At 38.2% G+C, this 13140-nt stretch overlaps 1 protein-coding gene across 2 annotated transcripts in view; it reads right to left on the bottom strand.

Annotated features, from left to right (window-relative positions):
• The window catches only part of adgrd1 (adhesion G protein-coupled receptor D1), a 150218-nt gene extending 138901 nt beyond the window's left edge, over nucleotides 1-11317 (bottom strand). Inside the window, exons 1-7 of one of the 2 annotated variants that reach the window (XM_028824798.2) lie at nucleotides 10826-11317; nucleotides 10673-10709; nucleotides 8594-8710; nucleotides 7723-7818; nucleotides 3897-4022; nucleotides 2942-3118; nucleotides 1099-1356 (exon numbers count right to left, since the gene is read on the bottom strand). In XM_028824798.2, coding sequence (XP_028680631.1) covers nucleotides 1099-1356; nucleotides 2942-3118; nucleotides 3897-4022; nucleotides 7723-7818; nucleotides 8594-8710; nucleotides 10673-10709; nucleotides 10826-10900 — 886 coding nt within the window. In that variant the 5' untranslated portion in view covers nucleotides 10901-11317. The remainder of the gene's footprint in view (nucleotides 1-1098; nucleotides 1357-2941; nucleotides 3119-3896; nucleotides 4023-7722; nucleotides 7819-8593; nucleotides 8711-10672; nucleotides 10710-10825) is intronic. The other variant, XM_028824799.2, reaches the window with a different exon arrangement.
• Nucleotides 11318-13140: the final 1823 nt, after the last annotated feature.

The raw sequence follows: 13140 nt of genomic DNA, 5'->3' as shown, positions 1-13140 counted from the left end.
TGAGTAATGTTTTAAATGGTTATGGAGACAGACAGTGATATGTTGCTCTATTTACATATTTACACATAGATTTAGCTTGCAGTTATTCACACATATCAAAAAATGTTCTAACTTGTGCTGGAAGTAGGAAATGCTATATGAGCTGTGAGACAAGAACCCTTCTCACGTACACATCCGGAGGCAAACTTTAAAACAAGATACAGCTGAAAATTAAACATAAAATACTTTGTATAACAAAGATGTTGCTAGTGTATTCTTTTTACAGAAAGGAAGAGAAAGAAGAAGAGGTGTATACAGAATTGTATAGTTAATTGGAGTAATATTTTGTAGGCTGATAGAATTATTTTTATTATGTTATTTGTAAATAATACTGGAGTATGATGATAAAAAATATTAATCACCAAGCACAGCTTCTTGCTTGTTCAGTCATGAAGTGTCTGTCTGTCAAAACTACTTAACATCTGAGTGCTGCCTTATGGGAAAACGTTGAGCTATCCAGCCTTTCTGCCTGTTCTCCGAACCATGTCAACTGGACACAGCAAAAGAGCCAAGACCTCAGCAATTGACAAGAAATATGCTCACTGTTTTTTTTACCAAAGCCCTTTAAGTCTCACTTACACCAGTCTTGACTCTTGTCCAGTGTCCGTAATATTCTATAAACAGAGATGGCAGTGATAACTGCACTCACAGTGAACAGCTATGGTATGTAATTTTCAATTTTGCTCCCTTGCCATCATGAAGCACAGAGAAAGTCCAAACTGCACAGACTAGACAGACAGTGACCAGGTTAAGAACTGAACTTAGGTGCTTGGACTTGTGAAGTGCCAATTCTCAGCCACTGTGCTGCCCATTTTTAAAACATGTAAAAATGTGAACTCTGTCAATAAATAATTGTAATGGCATCTAGTATATAAAGCTGTCTTTAAAATTAAACATATCCTCTAGCAGCCTCCAAAGCAACAATGTGTGTCGCTTCAATCAAAAAAAAAGAGACGGGCAGGCAGTCTGCGACTTTCAGAGCAATTGTAACTATAACATATCTAACCAGTGTCTCTTGAGCTATCTTGGTTCAATATTAGCTTCAATATACATGCGTACCTGTTGCTGCCTTATAGTACAGCTCAATTTCTTCTGGTGTCAAGGCTCGTTCCCAAATTATGAACTCATCAAATGAACCAGTAACAAAGTGACCATAGTAATGGCTGTTGTCTTCTTGGTTGGCTTGGTTTGCACAAGAGTTCATATAGTTCTCTGATACTTTCCCAGTAGTATCATTGGCAGTACTGGTGGCATTAATGAAAACTTTCAAGCCGCCGTTTTGTGTCCATGTGAACAGAATGTTTGTCCAGTAGGAATCTAGGAAGAAAAGACATTGTATGAGTTCAGGTTGCACTGACTGAATGCACTTTAATGGAGGAAAAAAGTGGAGACTTTGTAGCTAATATGACCTTCATTTTTCATTGTATTCTTTTTTTACATTAAAACAGCATGAGGAAAACTATATATAATAAACAAGAGGCAAGGATCTCTTTTAGCCCACATACTTTTAAGTGGATTTGACCCCTGATCTCATGAAGTCAAAATTAATAAATGCTGCTCTGCAGTACAGATTGTTTTGGGTGTTGTAGAAGCCAAGATACAGCCGGTTCTTATCAAATGTCGAGTTACCGCAGAGAGGAAATAAATGTGGAGTGAGTTTTCAGGAATTTAATTTGGCTTGTGCCTAAGGTTCTACCCTTTCATCTCCTTACAATCCTGAAAATACTAATGTGCCTGAAGGAATATGTAAAATAAACAAGAAGCAAAGTATGAAGGATATGAAAGATAAAGTCTTGATTGCTAACCTTAAAAATTAAAGACAAGGTCTAAGACTGTACGTGGACTGTGTTATCTCAAAAAGTCACACAGCTGTACTACATAACCCTGGTGATACCCCGTCTAGGAGTATGTGTCCCATAGAACCCTTAGTAAACAGGGACATTTAGATTTACGCTCCAAAAGCACAATTATTAGCATCTCCAAGTACAAAACATAATATATGTAATATATGAACAGTGAACACTGGGCCCAAACTCTTCACTTCTTAAATTATTTCAGGCATTTAATTATAACAACGGTTGTTAAAATGAGCACAACTATGTTAAGATGCTGAGTGAAGATTTTCAGAAAAACTTGCAGCCAAAAAAAGAACTGATTTGAAAAGGCAATAATAAAATTCCACAAAAAATGCTACACTGTAGAATTAATATATAATAAAGCCAATGATCCATAACGTCAAGATAGCAGTGTGGTAGGTGATGCAGTCTTCCAGCTCTGGGGCCCAGCGTTCAGTTGACCGTGTGAACAAATGAGTAGCTTTAAATGAATTGTTTTTAATGTGGATTACAGTTCCTTGACCCTATAAGTATTAGCAAGACCGCTGATAATTAAATAAAAGGATTTCTCCAAGCCATTTTGGGTACAAAGAGAGAAAAACTCAACATGAGAAATTCTAAAAATAGTGTTTATCCAATATAAATAGATTGTTATTGCAACAGGCACCGTATTCCACTTTGGGATTTTGGCAATAGCCATGTACATGAAGCCAATGTATTTTTATGTCTTTGAAGTTATTAGACCTGGCAATATGCTTGTATTTCTTTTTTAACTAATTATTGTAGTCCAAGAAACACTTAGCGGTCATGGAATATATCAGAGTATTTAGCCTTTTTAGTCTAATGGATCACTAAATACTTCTTGTTATACCTCACAGCTATCACCCATATTCTTGAAAAACAATGCATAGCTTTATGATCAAAAATCAATTAAAAATCATATGTGCGAAACAGGAGAGTTAAAGAGTGTAAAGACCCCAGTGTTAGACTGCATACACTGCATTTCATCCTATTAGTCGTAAAGCAAGGGCTGTCAATGAGTCTTGAATGTTGGAAATAAGCCAAACCTGAAGGACTGAACTGAGCTCTCCAAATATGGGTTTTCTGATGAGTGAAGAATTCCACGTCACCATCTGGGCCACCAATACAGACAGAAAAACTGCTGGATATTATTTTTCCCACAGAGGGATTTTTGGAGGTGGATGGTGATTCTTGTTTTTTCCAGAAAAAGGAAAATGTCACACCTGAAAAGAAAGGAAAATGTTGGCCGTAATTGCAGTAATATGCCTTTTTGACTGACCCTTGTAACTCTCCCTTTCCTCAGCACCTGCATAAAATAACATAAATGAAGTGAGAAAACACTGTGAAAGGGAGCAGGATTTCTAATGTATTGCTGTGCAATATTTGTGTCTTTTCTTTGCTCAGTTGTGAAGAAAACTGCAACACTTGTTTGTTGGAGAGGTGATTGCTTAAAGCTGTGGAGTGAAAGTCTATTCAGTATAATGTTTTAAAATTAAAAGCAGTTCTTTTGTGATGTTCTTTTTATGTAATCACGTTTGGTTTCAGGGCATTTTAATGATATCTCATTCATCTTCCATCCTCGGATCTTGCCTAATGTTTTCTTATTTACGTCAGTTCCTAGTGATAATTGCACTGCACTGTCTGTTTGACTGACAAGAATGGCACACACATGATGTGACCCTCCAGACATTAGCAGATGGTAGGGGCTGAGCCTCATTGGCTGTCATAAGAGTTAAGGAAACGCAGAAGAATGGTATACCTGTAGCCTTTTACAGAAAACAGAACTCGGCATGGATGTAGCTTAGATATTAGCATTTCATTGTTTTTACAGTTTGGTCACGTAATCAAATCAAGTTAGTAAAATGTGCCAGGACTGAGACAAACAAATATGTACCTGTCACTGCTGCATGCATATATTTGTTTCCAATTCTTACATTTCTCCTGCTGTCCATAGAGCTGCTTAAAGTTACTCAATTGAAAGCCAAGTGAAAAATGATTTACCTTCTGGTGAACAGAATGCCAGATCACTGATGCAAGAATTTTTGCTGTTCCCAAAGTGCAAAAACTTCTCTCCGTCATCACTGTTGACATAAATTCCTTGGCTAATGATTTCTGCAACAATGTCTACTGTGGAATGAAAAGATTAAAGAAATGATTCTGCTCTGCTCACTCTCATCTGATGCTGCTTATTTATTTCAGAAGAGAAACAGAAAAACAATAATGCGCAGGAATGTAAATAAATTATATTCATGTCTATGTTCTTCGGTTACATTGTAACACTGCTGTGAGAATCGCTAAGGACGCTTTAAGACAATTTCTTTTCCTACATAGCAAAAGGTAGTAAATAATAAAAATTGACAGGGTCTCTAAATGCATAATGTAGATGATTTCCCTCAAAAGTAGCAAAGTGGGGGAGCAGAGTCCCTTTGGGCCATAAAGCTTACTAACTTCAATAGTTACAAAATATAGTTTCTGTCTTGTTTCAGAAATGAGGCCACAATTTATGGATTTTACCACAAACCCCACTGGATTTGATGTCTTCTGTTGTAACCATGAAATACAAATGGTGAACAACACAGAACAGGATGACACTAAAGTGACGGTGTCCCTTGATCTACTAGTATTTGTCCTCACAGGTGGTGCAGTGGTAGTGCTGCTGCTTTGCAGTAAGGAGACTGTGGAAGATTGTGGGTTCGCTTCCCGGTTCCTCCCTGTGTGGATAGCGCTTTGAGTACTGAGAAAAGCACTATATAAATGTAATGAATTATTATTATAATTATTATTATTATAATTAATTATTATATAGTATTTATTATTGCATACAGTACAGATAAACGTTTTCTCATACATTAAATCAAAAATAGACACATTTACTATTTAGTTGTGTTGTATTTACTAAACCTGATCATTCAAAAATATCTGACAAACATTGTGTACAAATAAATTCACTAGTGTCCAATTGCTTTCCTTAGCACAAGGCCACAAGGTGTCATACCATCTTCTATCAACAGTGAACAAGACATAGAAGCAACTACAGGTAAGGCATGGGTCCACCAGAGGTAAAGCTCAACAGAGTTACAGCAACACTTTTACCAAGGCAGGTTGCACACACCTCACCATATGTCTTGTTTGTGAAGGCCATGTGATAGAGAAAAATTGTAATCACAGAAATAACATGTAGACACCACAGAGAACATGTAGTCAGACCTGCAGGAAATCAGGGATGTGACATCATTATCCTCTGTGTCATTATAGTGCCTACACCAGACAGCCTTTTGGGCCATCCAGTCCGGAGTTTGACAGTTTAAAATGAAGTACATCTACATTTTTGTACAACTCCAAGTCCAATGAAGTTGGGACGTTGTGTAAAACGTAAATAAAAACAGAATACAATGATTTGCAAATCTTTTTCAACCTATATTCAATTGAATACACTACAAAGACAAGATATCGAATGTTCAAACTGATAAACTTTATTGTTGTTTTGCAAATCTTCACTCATTTTGAATTTGATGCCTGCAACACGTTCCAAAAAAGCTGGGACAGGGGCAGCAAAAGACTGGGAAAGTTGAGGAATGTTCAAAAAACACCTGTTTTGAACATTCCACAGGTGAACATGTTAATTGAAAACAGGTGTTTGTCATGATTGGGTATAAAAGGAGCATTCCCAAAAGGCTCAGTCGTTCACAAGCAAGGATGGGGTGAGGTTCACCACTTTGTGAACAACTGCGTGGGAAAATAGTCCAGCAGTTTATAGAACAACGTTTCTTAACGTATAATTGCAAGGAATCTAGGGATTTCATCATCTACTGTCCATAATATCATCAAAAGATTCAGAGAATCTATAGAAATCTCTGCACGTAAGCGGCAAGGCCAAATACCAACACTGGATGCCCATGACCTTCGATCCCTCAGGCGGCACTGCATTAAAATCCGACATCATTCTGTAAAGGATATTACCACGTGGGCTCAGGAATACTTCAGAAAACCATTGTCAGTTAACACAGTTTGTCACTACATCTACAAGTGCAAGTTAAAACTCTACCATGCAAAGCGAAAGCCACATATCAACAACACCCAGAAATGCCGCCAGCTTCTCTGGGCCCGAGCTCATCTGAGATGGACTGACACAAAGTGGAAAAGGGTGCTGTGGTCTGACGAGTCCACATTTCAAATTGTTTTTGGAAATCATGGACGTCGTGTCCTCCGGGCCAAAGATGAAAAGGACCATCCGGATTGTTATCAGCGCAAAGTTCAAAAGCCAGCATCTGTGATGGTATGGGAGTGTGTTAGTGCCCATGGCATGGGTAACTTGCACATCTGTAAAGGCACCATTAATGCTGAAAGGTACATACAGGTTTAGGAGCAACATATGCTGCCATCCAAGTGACGTCTTTTTCAGGGACGTCCCTGCTTATTTCAGCAGGACAATGCGAAGCCACATTCTGCATGTGTTACAACAGCGTGGCTTCGTAGTAAAAGAGTGCGGGTACTAGACAGGCCTGCCTGCAGTCCACACCTGTCTCCTATTGAAAATGTGTGGCGCATTATGAAGCATAAAATACGACAACGGAGATCCCGGACTGTTGAGCAACTGAAGTTGTACATCAAGCAAGAATGGGAAAGAATTCCACCTACACAGCTTCAACAATTAGTGTCCTCAGTTCCCAAACGCTTATTGAGTGTTGTTAAAAGGAAAGGTGATATAACACAGTGGTAAACATGACCCTGTCCCAGCTTTATTGGAACGTGTTGCAGGCATCAAATTCAAAATGAGTGAAGATTTGCAAAACAAAAATAAAGTTTATCAGTTTGAACATTCGATATCTTGTCTTTGTAGTGTATTCAATTGAATATAGGTTGAAAAAGATTTGCAAATCATTTTATTCTGTTTTTATTTACGTTTTACACAACGTCCCAACTTCGTTGGAATTGGGGTTGTAAGTTCTTCTGATTAGAGCATCTCTAAGGGAAATTATCTGCAGGAAATATTGTAATAAAGGATAACACTAATTGTCAAGTCAGTGTGAGCTGTCTTCATACCCACTAAGTGTGTGCAGTGGACAGCAGCACTATGAATTGTGAATTTCCCTTTGGGATTAATAAAGTATCTATCTATCTATCTATCTATCTATCTATCTATCTATCTATCTATCTATCTATCTATCTATCTATCTATCTATCTATCTATCTATCTATCTATCTATGAGGTTTTGAGGGCAGCTAATAACATTGTTTCAAGACAAATCTGAAAATGTGAGACCGACAGCTGGGCGACATGGGGATGTAGTCATAAAAGCACAGATCAGTCATAAAAAAGTCATGGTTAATTAGAAAAAGCCAAGAACAAAAATGTGATAGAAAAAAAAATACAAAAAGTACAAAAACTGGCAAGGAGGAACACCTGGGGAAGAGAAGTTGCAGACATATTTGCTCATGTACATATCTTTTTTACATTTGAATTGCTGAAAAACATGTACATCATTGTAAAGTAAAGAAGATATGTATGGAATTTATACAGGGAGAGAGAGTGTGTTACCCATTTAAAAAAGGATGGAGGAACAAATATGATTTAAAATATACAAGTAGTAAAGAGAAAAATGAACCAAAGGGAGTACACAGGGCAGGGATTTATCTGTATCATTAAAAAAAATAAAAGTGTTAGGAAATTCTCTTTTACTGCCGTCCCTTTCTCTGTATTCCACTACAGGCCCTTTAATGTTGGATTTCAGTGATCCATTTTACTTATGACTTCTGTTCCTGCTAAAGCTGCAAACAGGAAAACAAGAGACATTTCAAACAGCAAATGAAACAACTGAATTCTCACCTACGGTTGCAGAAAGGTTAGTGTAGGCAGAGTCATTGGCATATACAGAGGTAGAGTTATGTGAGGAGAGCACAGTGTAGTTGTGGATTCTGAGAGCTGGGTGGAACAAAAACAAGGAAATCAATGAAAAACACACAACAATAACATTAAATGAGTGCTACAGGATGCACATGTAATGACAATTAAAAAATGGACAAAGGCAAAGGAGAAAGATTACAAACATTTCACTTGGAATTGACAAAAAACATTTGTGCAGCATTCAATAATACCTTCGGCAAGACTCCAGCTATCATGGCTATGAGTGACAGAAGCTAAAGAAATTGGATACTTACCCCATACATGCAGTTTGTTTTGTGTTCTTTTGTTTGCTCTAAGAAGTGCAATTTTTTGAAAATACTAACTTGAAAACTTATTCAGTTATTTGTCCAAAAAGTGTGAGTTTTGGTGTGCTTGTGAATGCCCTCCCACAAACACGTGTCCACTCCTGAGATAGTTTCTACCTTGTACCTAAAATAGTCATGAACAGGAGCCCTAAAGTAGAAAATGTAGTTTTTAAAATCACAGAACAGACAAATGTTGAACATTTTAATTCTGTGCCCTACTCCAAAGAATATTGCTTTATGGAGTTCCTAACAGAAACCTGAAACTTAATTAAGTTTAGCTATCTACAAAACGGTACATTCATGGGAAATATTGAACACTGCACATCTATGAGCCACACATAGACAGGAACAGCTTTATTGGTTAGTGTACATATGATATTGAAGGAAATGAAATAAGCATGAAGAGCAGGCCAAGTGCCTAACATGAAACCCTGAACTGAAAAGAGATTTAATTGGCACCAAGAGGTAACATCTACTACTTCACGTACATATATTTTTTCCATTAACAAGAGCTGTTCGATTTCCAATCGTGTGCAGTTGTTCTTTAGATCCATCTTGCATATCCAAGGGCCAGTAGTGTGAGGCAGACACAAACACATTAAAACCTGTAAATAAGGAATATAAAATCTTTAGAATGTGTCCTCAGTGTTCTGTGCCCCAATCTCACATCCAAATAATGAGACAGCACTCTCCTCTGGTTAGAAACAGTCATACGAATAAAATGCTCAGTGCTTAATTCAAGAATACACACATCGGTCACCTCTCCTGGGGTATACAGTTTCTGTAACAATCCGAAGAGAAAATGACACTGAATTTGATTATTGTTAACTAAATCAGTATTCTGACAAGGACATTGATTTGCAGTCTGCACCTTACATGCTGCATGATGTTATTTTACACAAAGATCCAGTCACATTATAATAAGAGGTTACATATTTAGGTGCTAAATGGCAGTTCTGAATAAGAATTAATTACAAAATTGTGTCAACTCGAGTCTGAAGCAGCTTTACAGAGAATAAACAATTACTGCAGTTACAATTTTATTCCCTAGAAACCTACATGTTAGAATAAAATATTACAAACACCTACAGTGATATAGCTTTCATGGACCACCATCACCTTGAATATTTCTTTAAGTTGCACACTGATATCCACTGCAAAGAAAAACCTTTCCAAATTAATTTATAAATTGTAAATATCTGGTCCCCTTGCCCCAAACTGGCTTAAACAGATTTGAGGACTGTGTGGTGTGGTACAGATAATTCAAAGACATGAGAGATGGAGCACAGAGAGCAAAAAACATGGAAAAGAAAAAAAGCTGAAAAAAATTCTAAAAGTTCGAAGTCATCATTTGCAGAATTGCTCTTTACATTTTAAATGATTAATTAGAAATGTTCATTTTGTTACGAGTTTAGCCTGCCTACTTATGGCGTCACTTTCCAACATTAAACTTTAATGTTCTTCAGTAAATCTTGTTTTTCCTTACTTAGCAGAATATAATTCCTCATGTTAGAGGTGCTTTGTTTTTTCATTATAAAATATTGCTCAAATACTATACACTTATTATTATTATTATTAGTTGTAGTAGTAAGTAGTTAAATGTTAAAATGTTTTGCTTGTTCGGAAGTCTTTTCCAGTTACTGATTGCATATCGATATACCCCATGGACATTATTGTTATGCTTCAGAATTATTTTTCAGAGTGATTTATATCCAGGGCACAAACTCTTATAGAAATTAATTTCGCGACCACTTATGTAATTTTTAGCCTTGAATGATGATGATGATAACAATAATGATGAAGATAATGACTAGAAGCAGTGGTGTGCGCTTTCGGTGCAGACCTCATTTTCACATATTTAGAACGTGGATAGTGAAGAGGATTAAGTTTACCAGAAATATATGCTGTGTATCTGTACAATACTGTAGTATGTTAGTATTAGAGAAGGGATTTCTATTTTTTCTCGGATAACTGTTAGTGTTTTAACTCACTGAAACACTTGAGATGATCCGTTTCCAAAATGTAAATCGATCTATTGGGCTTGTTCGGAAACTCGCATGTCTGCCTGAAATCAATCGCGCGGCCTTTTATTATAAAACGACTTTTAAACTTTTTTATTTTTGTTTGTTTTTTTTTTTTTCTTGTTCATCGGTGTCCACTACACATTGCGTCCTCTGTGGTCTCCAGGGTGAAGGCGATTCATTCAGTTGATTTTTTGTGAGTTTGAAGTTCAGAGAGGGACTTTCACTTACGCACAAATTGTCGAATATCTTGATATATTTTAATGATCAGGTGTATGTACGATATAGGCTAACATCAGGTACTGAACTCAGAAATATCTTATCATTTCAAGGCTTTTTTACAAGTTTGCGCCTCCGCTGCATTGCCGAGTTTCTCCTTTCGTCCTGGTAAATAACAAAACGTCAGCGGCTGCTCCCGGACTGTAATTTTAGAGTGTTTTTATTTGACAGATGATTCGTGTATTTGTTGCCCTCTGCGCACCCAGATCCCATTCTAAAGCCTATTCTGAGTCTAGCAGTTAACGGGTCGGTCATCGTGAGTTTTACCTGGGTGATCCAATGAAGGAGAATTTATACAATGAACCTAAAATAAAAAGAAAAGAGATAATTACTGTACGGTATATGTATATACTGTCTAAAGAGGGGGGCATATGGTCACAGTGAGCCTTAAACAGTCTTGACAGAGCCACACCGATTTACCTGAAAGCGCGTGCGTATTAATGCCAGAACTGCAGTAAGCGACAAGAAGCGTCCAGGTTTTTCCATCGTGAGCATGGAAAGAGGTCAGCACACACAGACATTAGAATTAGTGAACTTCTAGACTCGCCCAGTGTACTAACGACATTGTGTCCGTTTTCTGTACATCAGTTGTCGCCGAACTTCTCCGAGTCACACAAAGTAATGTTAAAGCCGCGATGAGCTGTGCCCAGTGCAGTAAATTCCTCCGGGCGTTAAGAGTTAAAACAAAATGTTAAGAGATCCGTGTTTTTCCCAAAGTAAAGTTTCGAATAATCCAAAAGAAATGTTTACGGCTTGATCGGTGCCTTCACTTTTTCACCAGTATTTAATCCACAAGTCGTAAAAATTGCGTCCAAGAGTGAACTGGCGTCCCGGTCCGGGCGGCTCCACCTTGTCCGCCAAATAGAGTGCTTCGGCTTGAATTGAAAGCACTAAAGATCGCAGTGCCGCCGTTTGCCGAGCTTCGTCCGTGTGTGTGTGCGTGTGTTGGGAGGGGGGGCTGAAAGGGAGGGACGGACAGTGCCTGGTGGGGTTTCTGTGTCTGTCTGTCTAAGGCTATACGGACGTTGTTTCTAGTGGGTCCTCTTGTGATCTTTATGTCCAAAGCGGTTCCCCAGTCGTCAGAAACGGACCTTTATACAAAGTAATAAAACTAATACATATAGGTCTATATATCAATGTACACAGAAGAGGGTCTTATCACTACTGGTGATACAAAGACGTGATAAACATTATCAATACTTTGTATACTTTATGTTATTACATGACGTGGCTTATCTTTATACATGTAAAACTGTTGTGCTTTATTAAGATAAATTGCATTTTTGCATGGCAGTGGGTCTTTTTGACGTCTGATACATTGGGGCAACATTACAGATGAGTGGTGAGCCCCCCTGGTCTTGAATTCTGCGCTTTTTCGTTGTCCGTGTGGAGTTTCTCTCTGTGTCAGTGTGGTTTTGCCTCGGGGTACTCAATTTTTCCTCTCACAATCCATAAATAAGATTAAATGGTAACAGCGTGAGTGTACGTGTGGGGGCTCAGTGATTAACTGGCGTACAGCCCGGGGCTTTTTGCAGCCGTGCACGTAGTGCTGCATGGCGAGGCTCCAATACACGCGACACGCGCAGGATAAAGCGGATTGGCTCCCGTCTCCTCCTACATTCGGAAGGCATGCAGGTTGGACAGACTGGTGATTGGCCCCTGATGAGTGTGTGTTTGCACTGTCCAAGAGTTGTTCCTGACACGCAGCTGATGATTGCTGAGATAGGTGCTAGCTTCTTCACGTCCCGGCTCAAGATATGCGGTTTAAAACATGGGTGGATGGTATGTAGTACATTTTTATATATACAGTATATGTGTATGGCTCTTACTGGATCCGTCCATCCTGTCTCTCCATGGTAGTACCATGGCCATAGTTTTGGAGTTGTAAAACAACAACCAAATCCCTGGGCCACTTGGCACTCCGTCGGCCTCCTCTTGTTCCTTATTTTGGCCATCTCAAAACAGATTTACATAGTAGAAGTTCAGTATTACCTTTGTCATATTCAAGCCAACTAGTAGGGATGATCACATGAAAAATCAAATTAAACCTGCATAAGGGAAGCACTCCAGCTTCGTCTCAATGCCATAAGCAGAACAGGCAGATCGTTTAGCTGGTGTGTTAAACTGAACCCGAAGCCTTCTCTGTAAGCCCAGACCACGTGTCCAGGGTCAGCTCTTCCTAAGACGCACTGGTCGCTCTTTTCATGTCCATGATGTCCTCGAGGCCGATCCTACACAGCAGTTAACTGTGCTGCCGCCTAGTGGTTTGTACATGCAGATGCACAACGTACAATCCTACATTTACATGAAGTTGTATCTTGAGTTGATCAAACTTTGTAGGATATTTACACAATAACATTGCTTATTTATCACATATATTTTCTATGATGAAACTTTACATACAAAAGAATATGTGCAGCAGAGCAATTTAATGGTCTTGAAGACAATCTACTGATTTCTAAGTTACAGCGTCCCGATTATATTCACAGTGGGTTATTATATGCTGGTCATTAAACATAAACAATCTGCATTTTATTGGTTGTGTTTTTTCTGGATTGGTGTTGCTTTTATTATATTATAACGATGAATATATTTTCACACCTTCTTAATATGGTTCTCATTATTTCAGGGAGCCATAGTCTTTCCTGGTAGTATCAGGTATAAGACAGGAATTGCTTCTGGTCAGCACACCATTCTGTCACAGGGCATTCCCGTGAACACTCCTAAAATTTGGT

The sequence above is a fragment of the Erpetoichthys calabaricus genome, chromosome 18 (genome assembly GCF_900747795.2).
Source record: "Erpetoichthys calabaricus chromosome 18, fErpCal1.3, whole genome shotgun sequence".
Classification (NCBI taxonomy): domain Eukaryota; kingdom Metazoa; phylum Chordata; class Cladistia; order Polypteriformes; family Polypteridae; genus Erpetoichthys; species Erpetoichthys calabaricus.
Note: the sequence above shows the minus strand (reverse complement) of the source record. Positions and strands in the feature narration are given on the sequence as shown.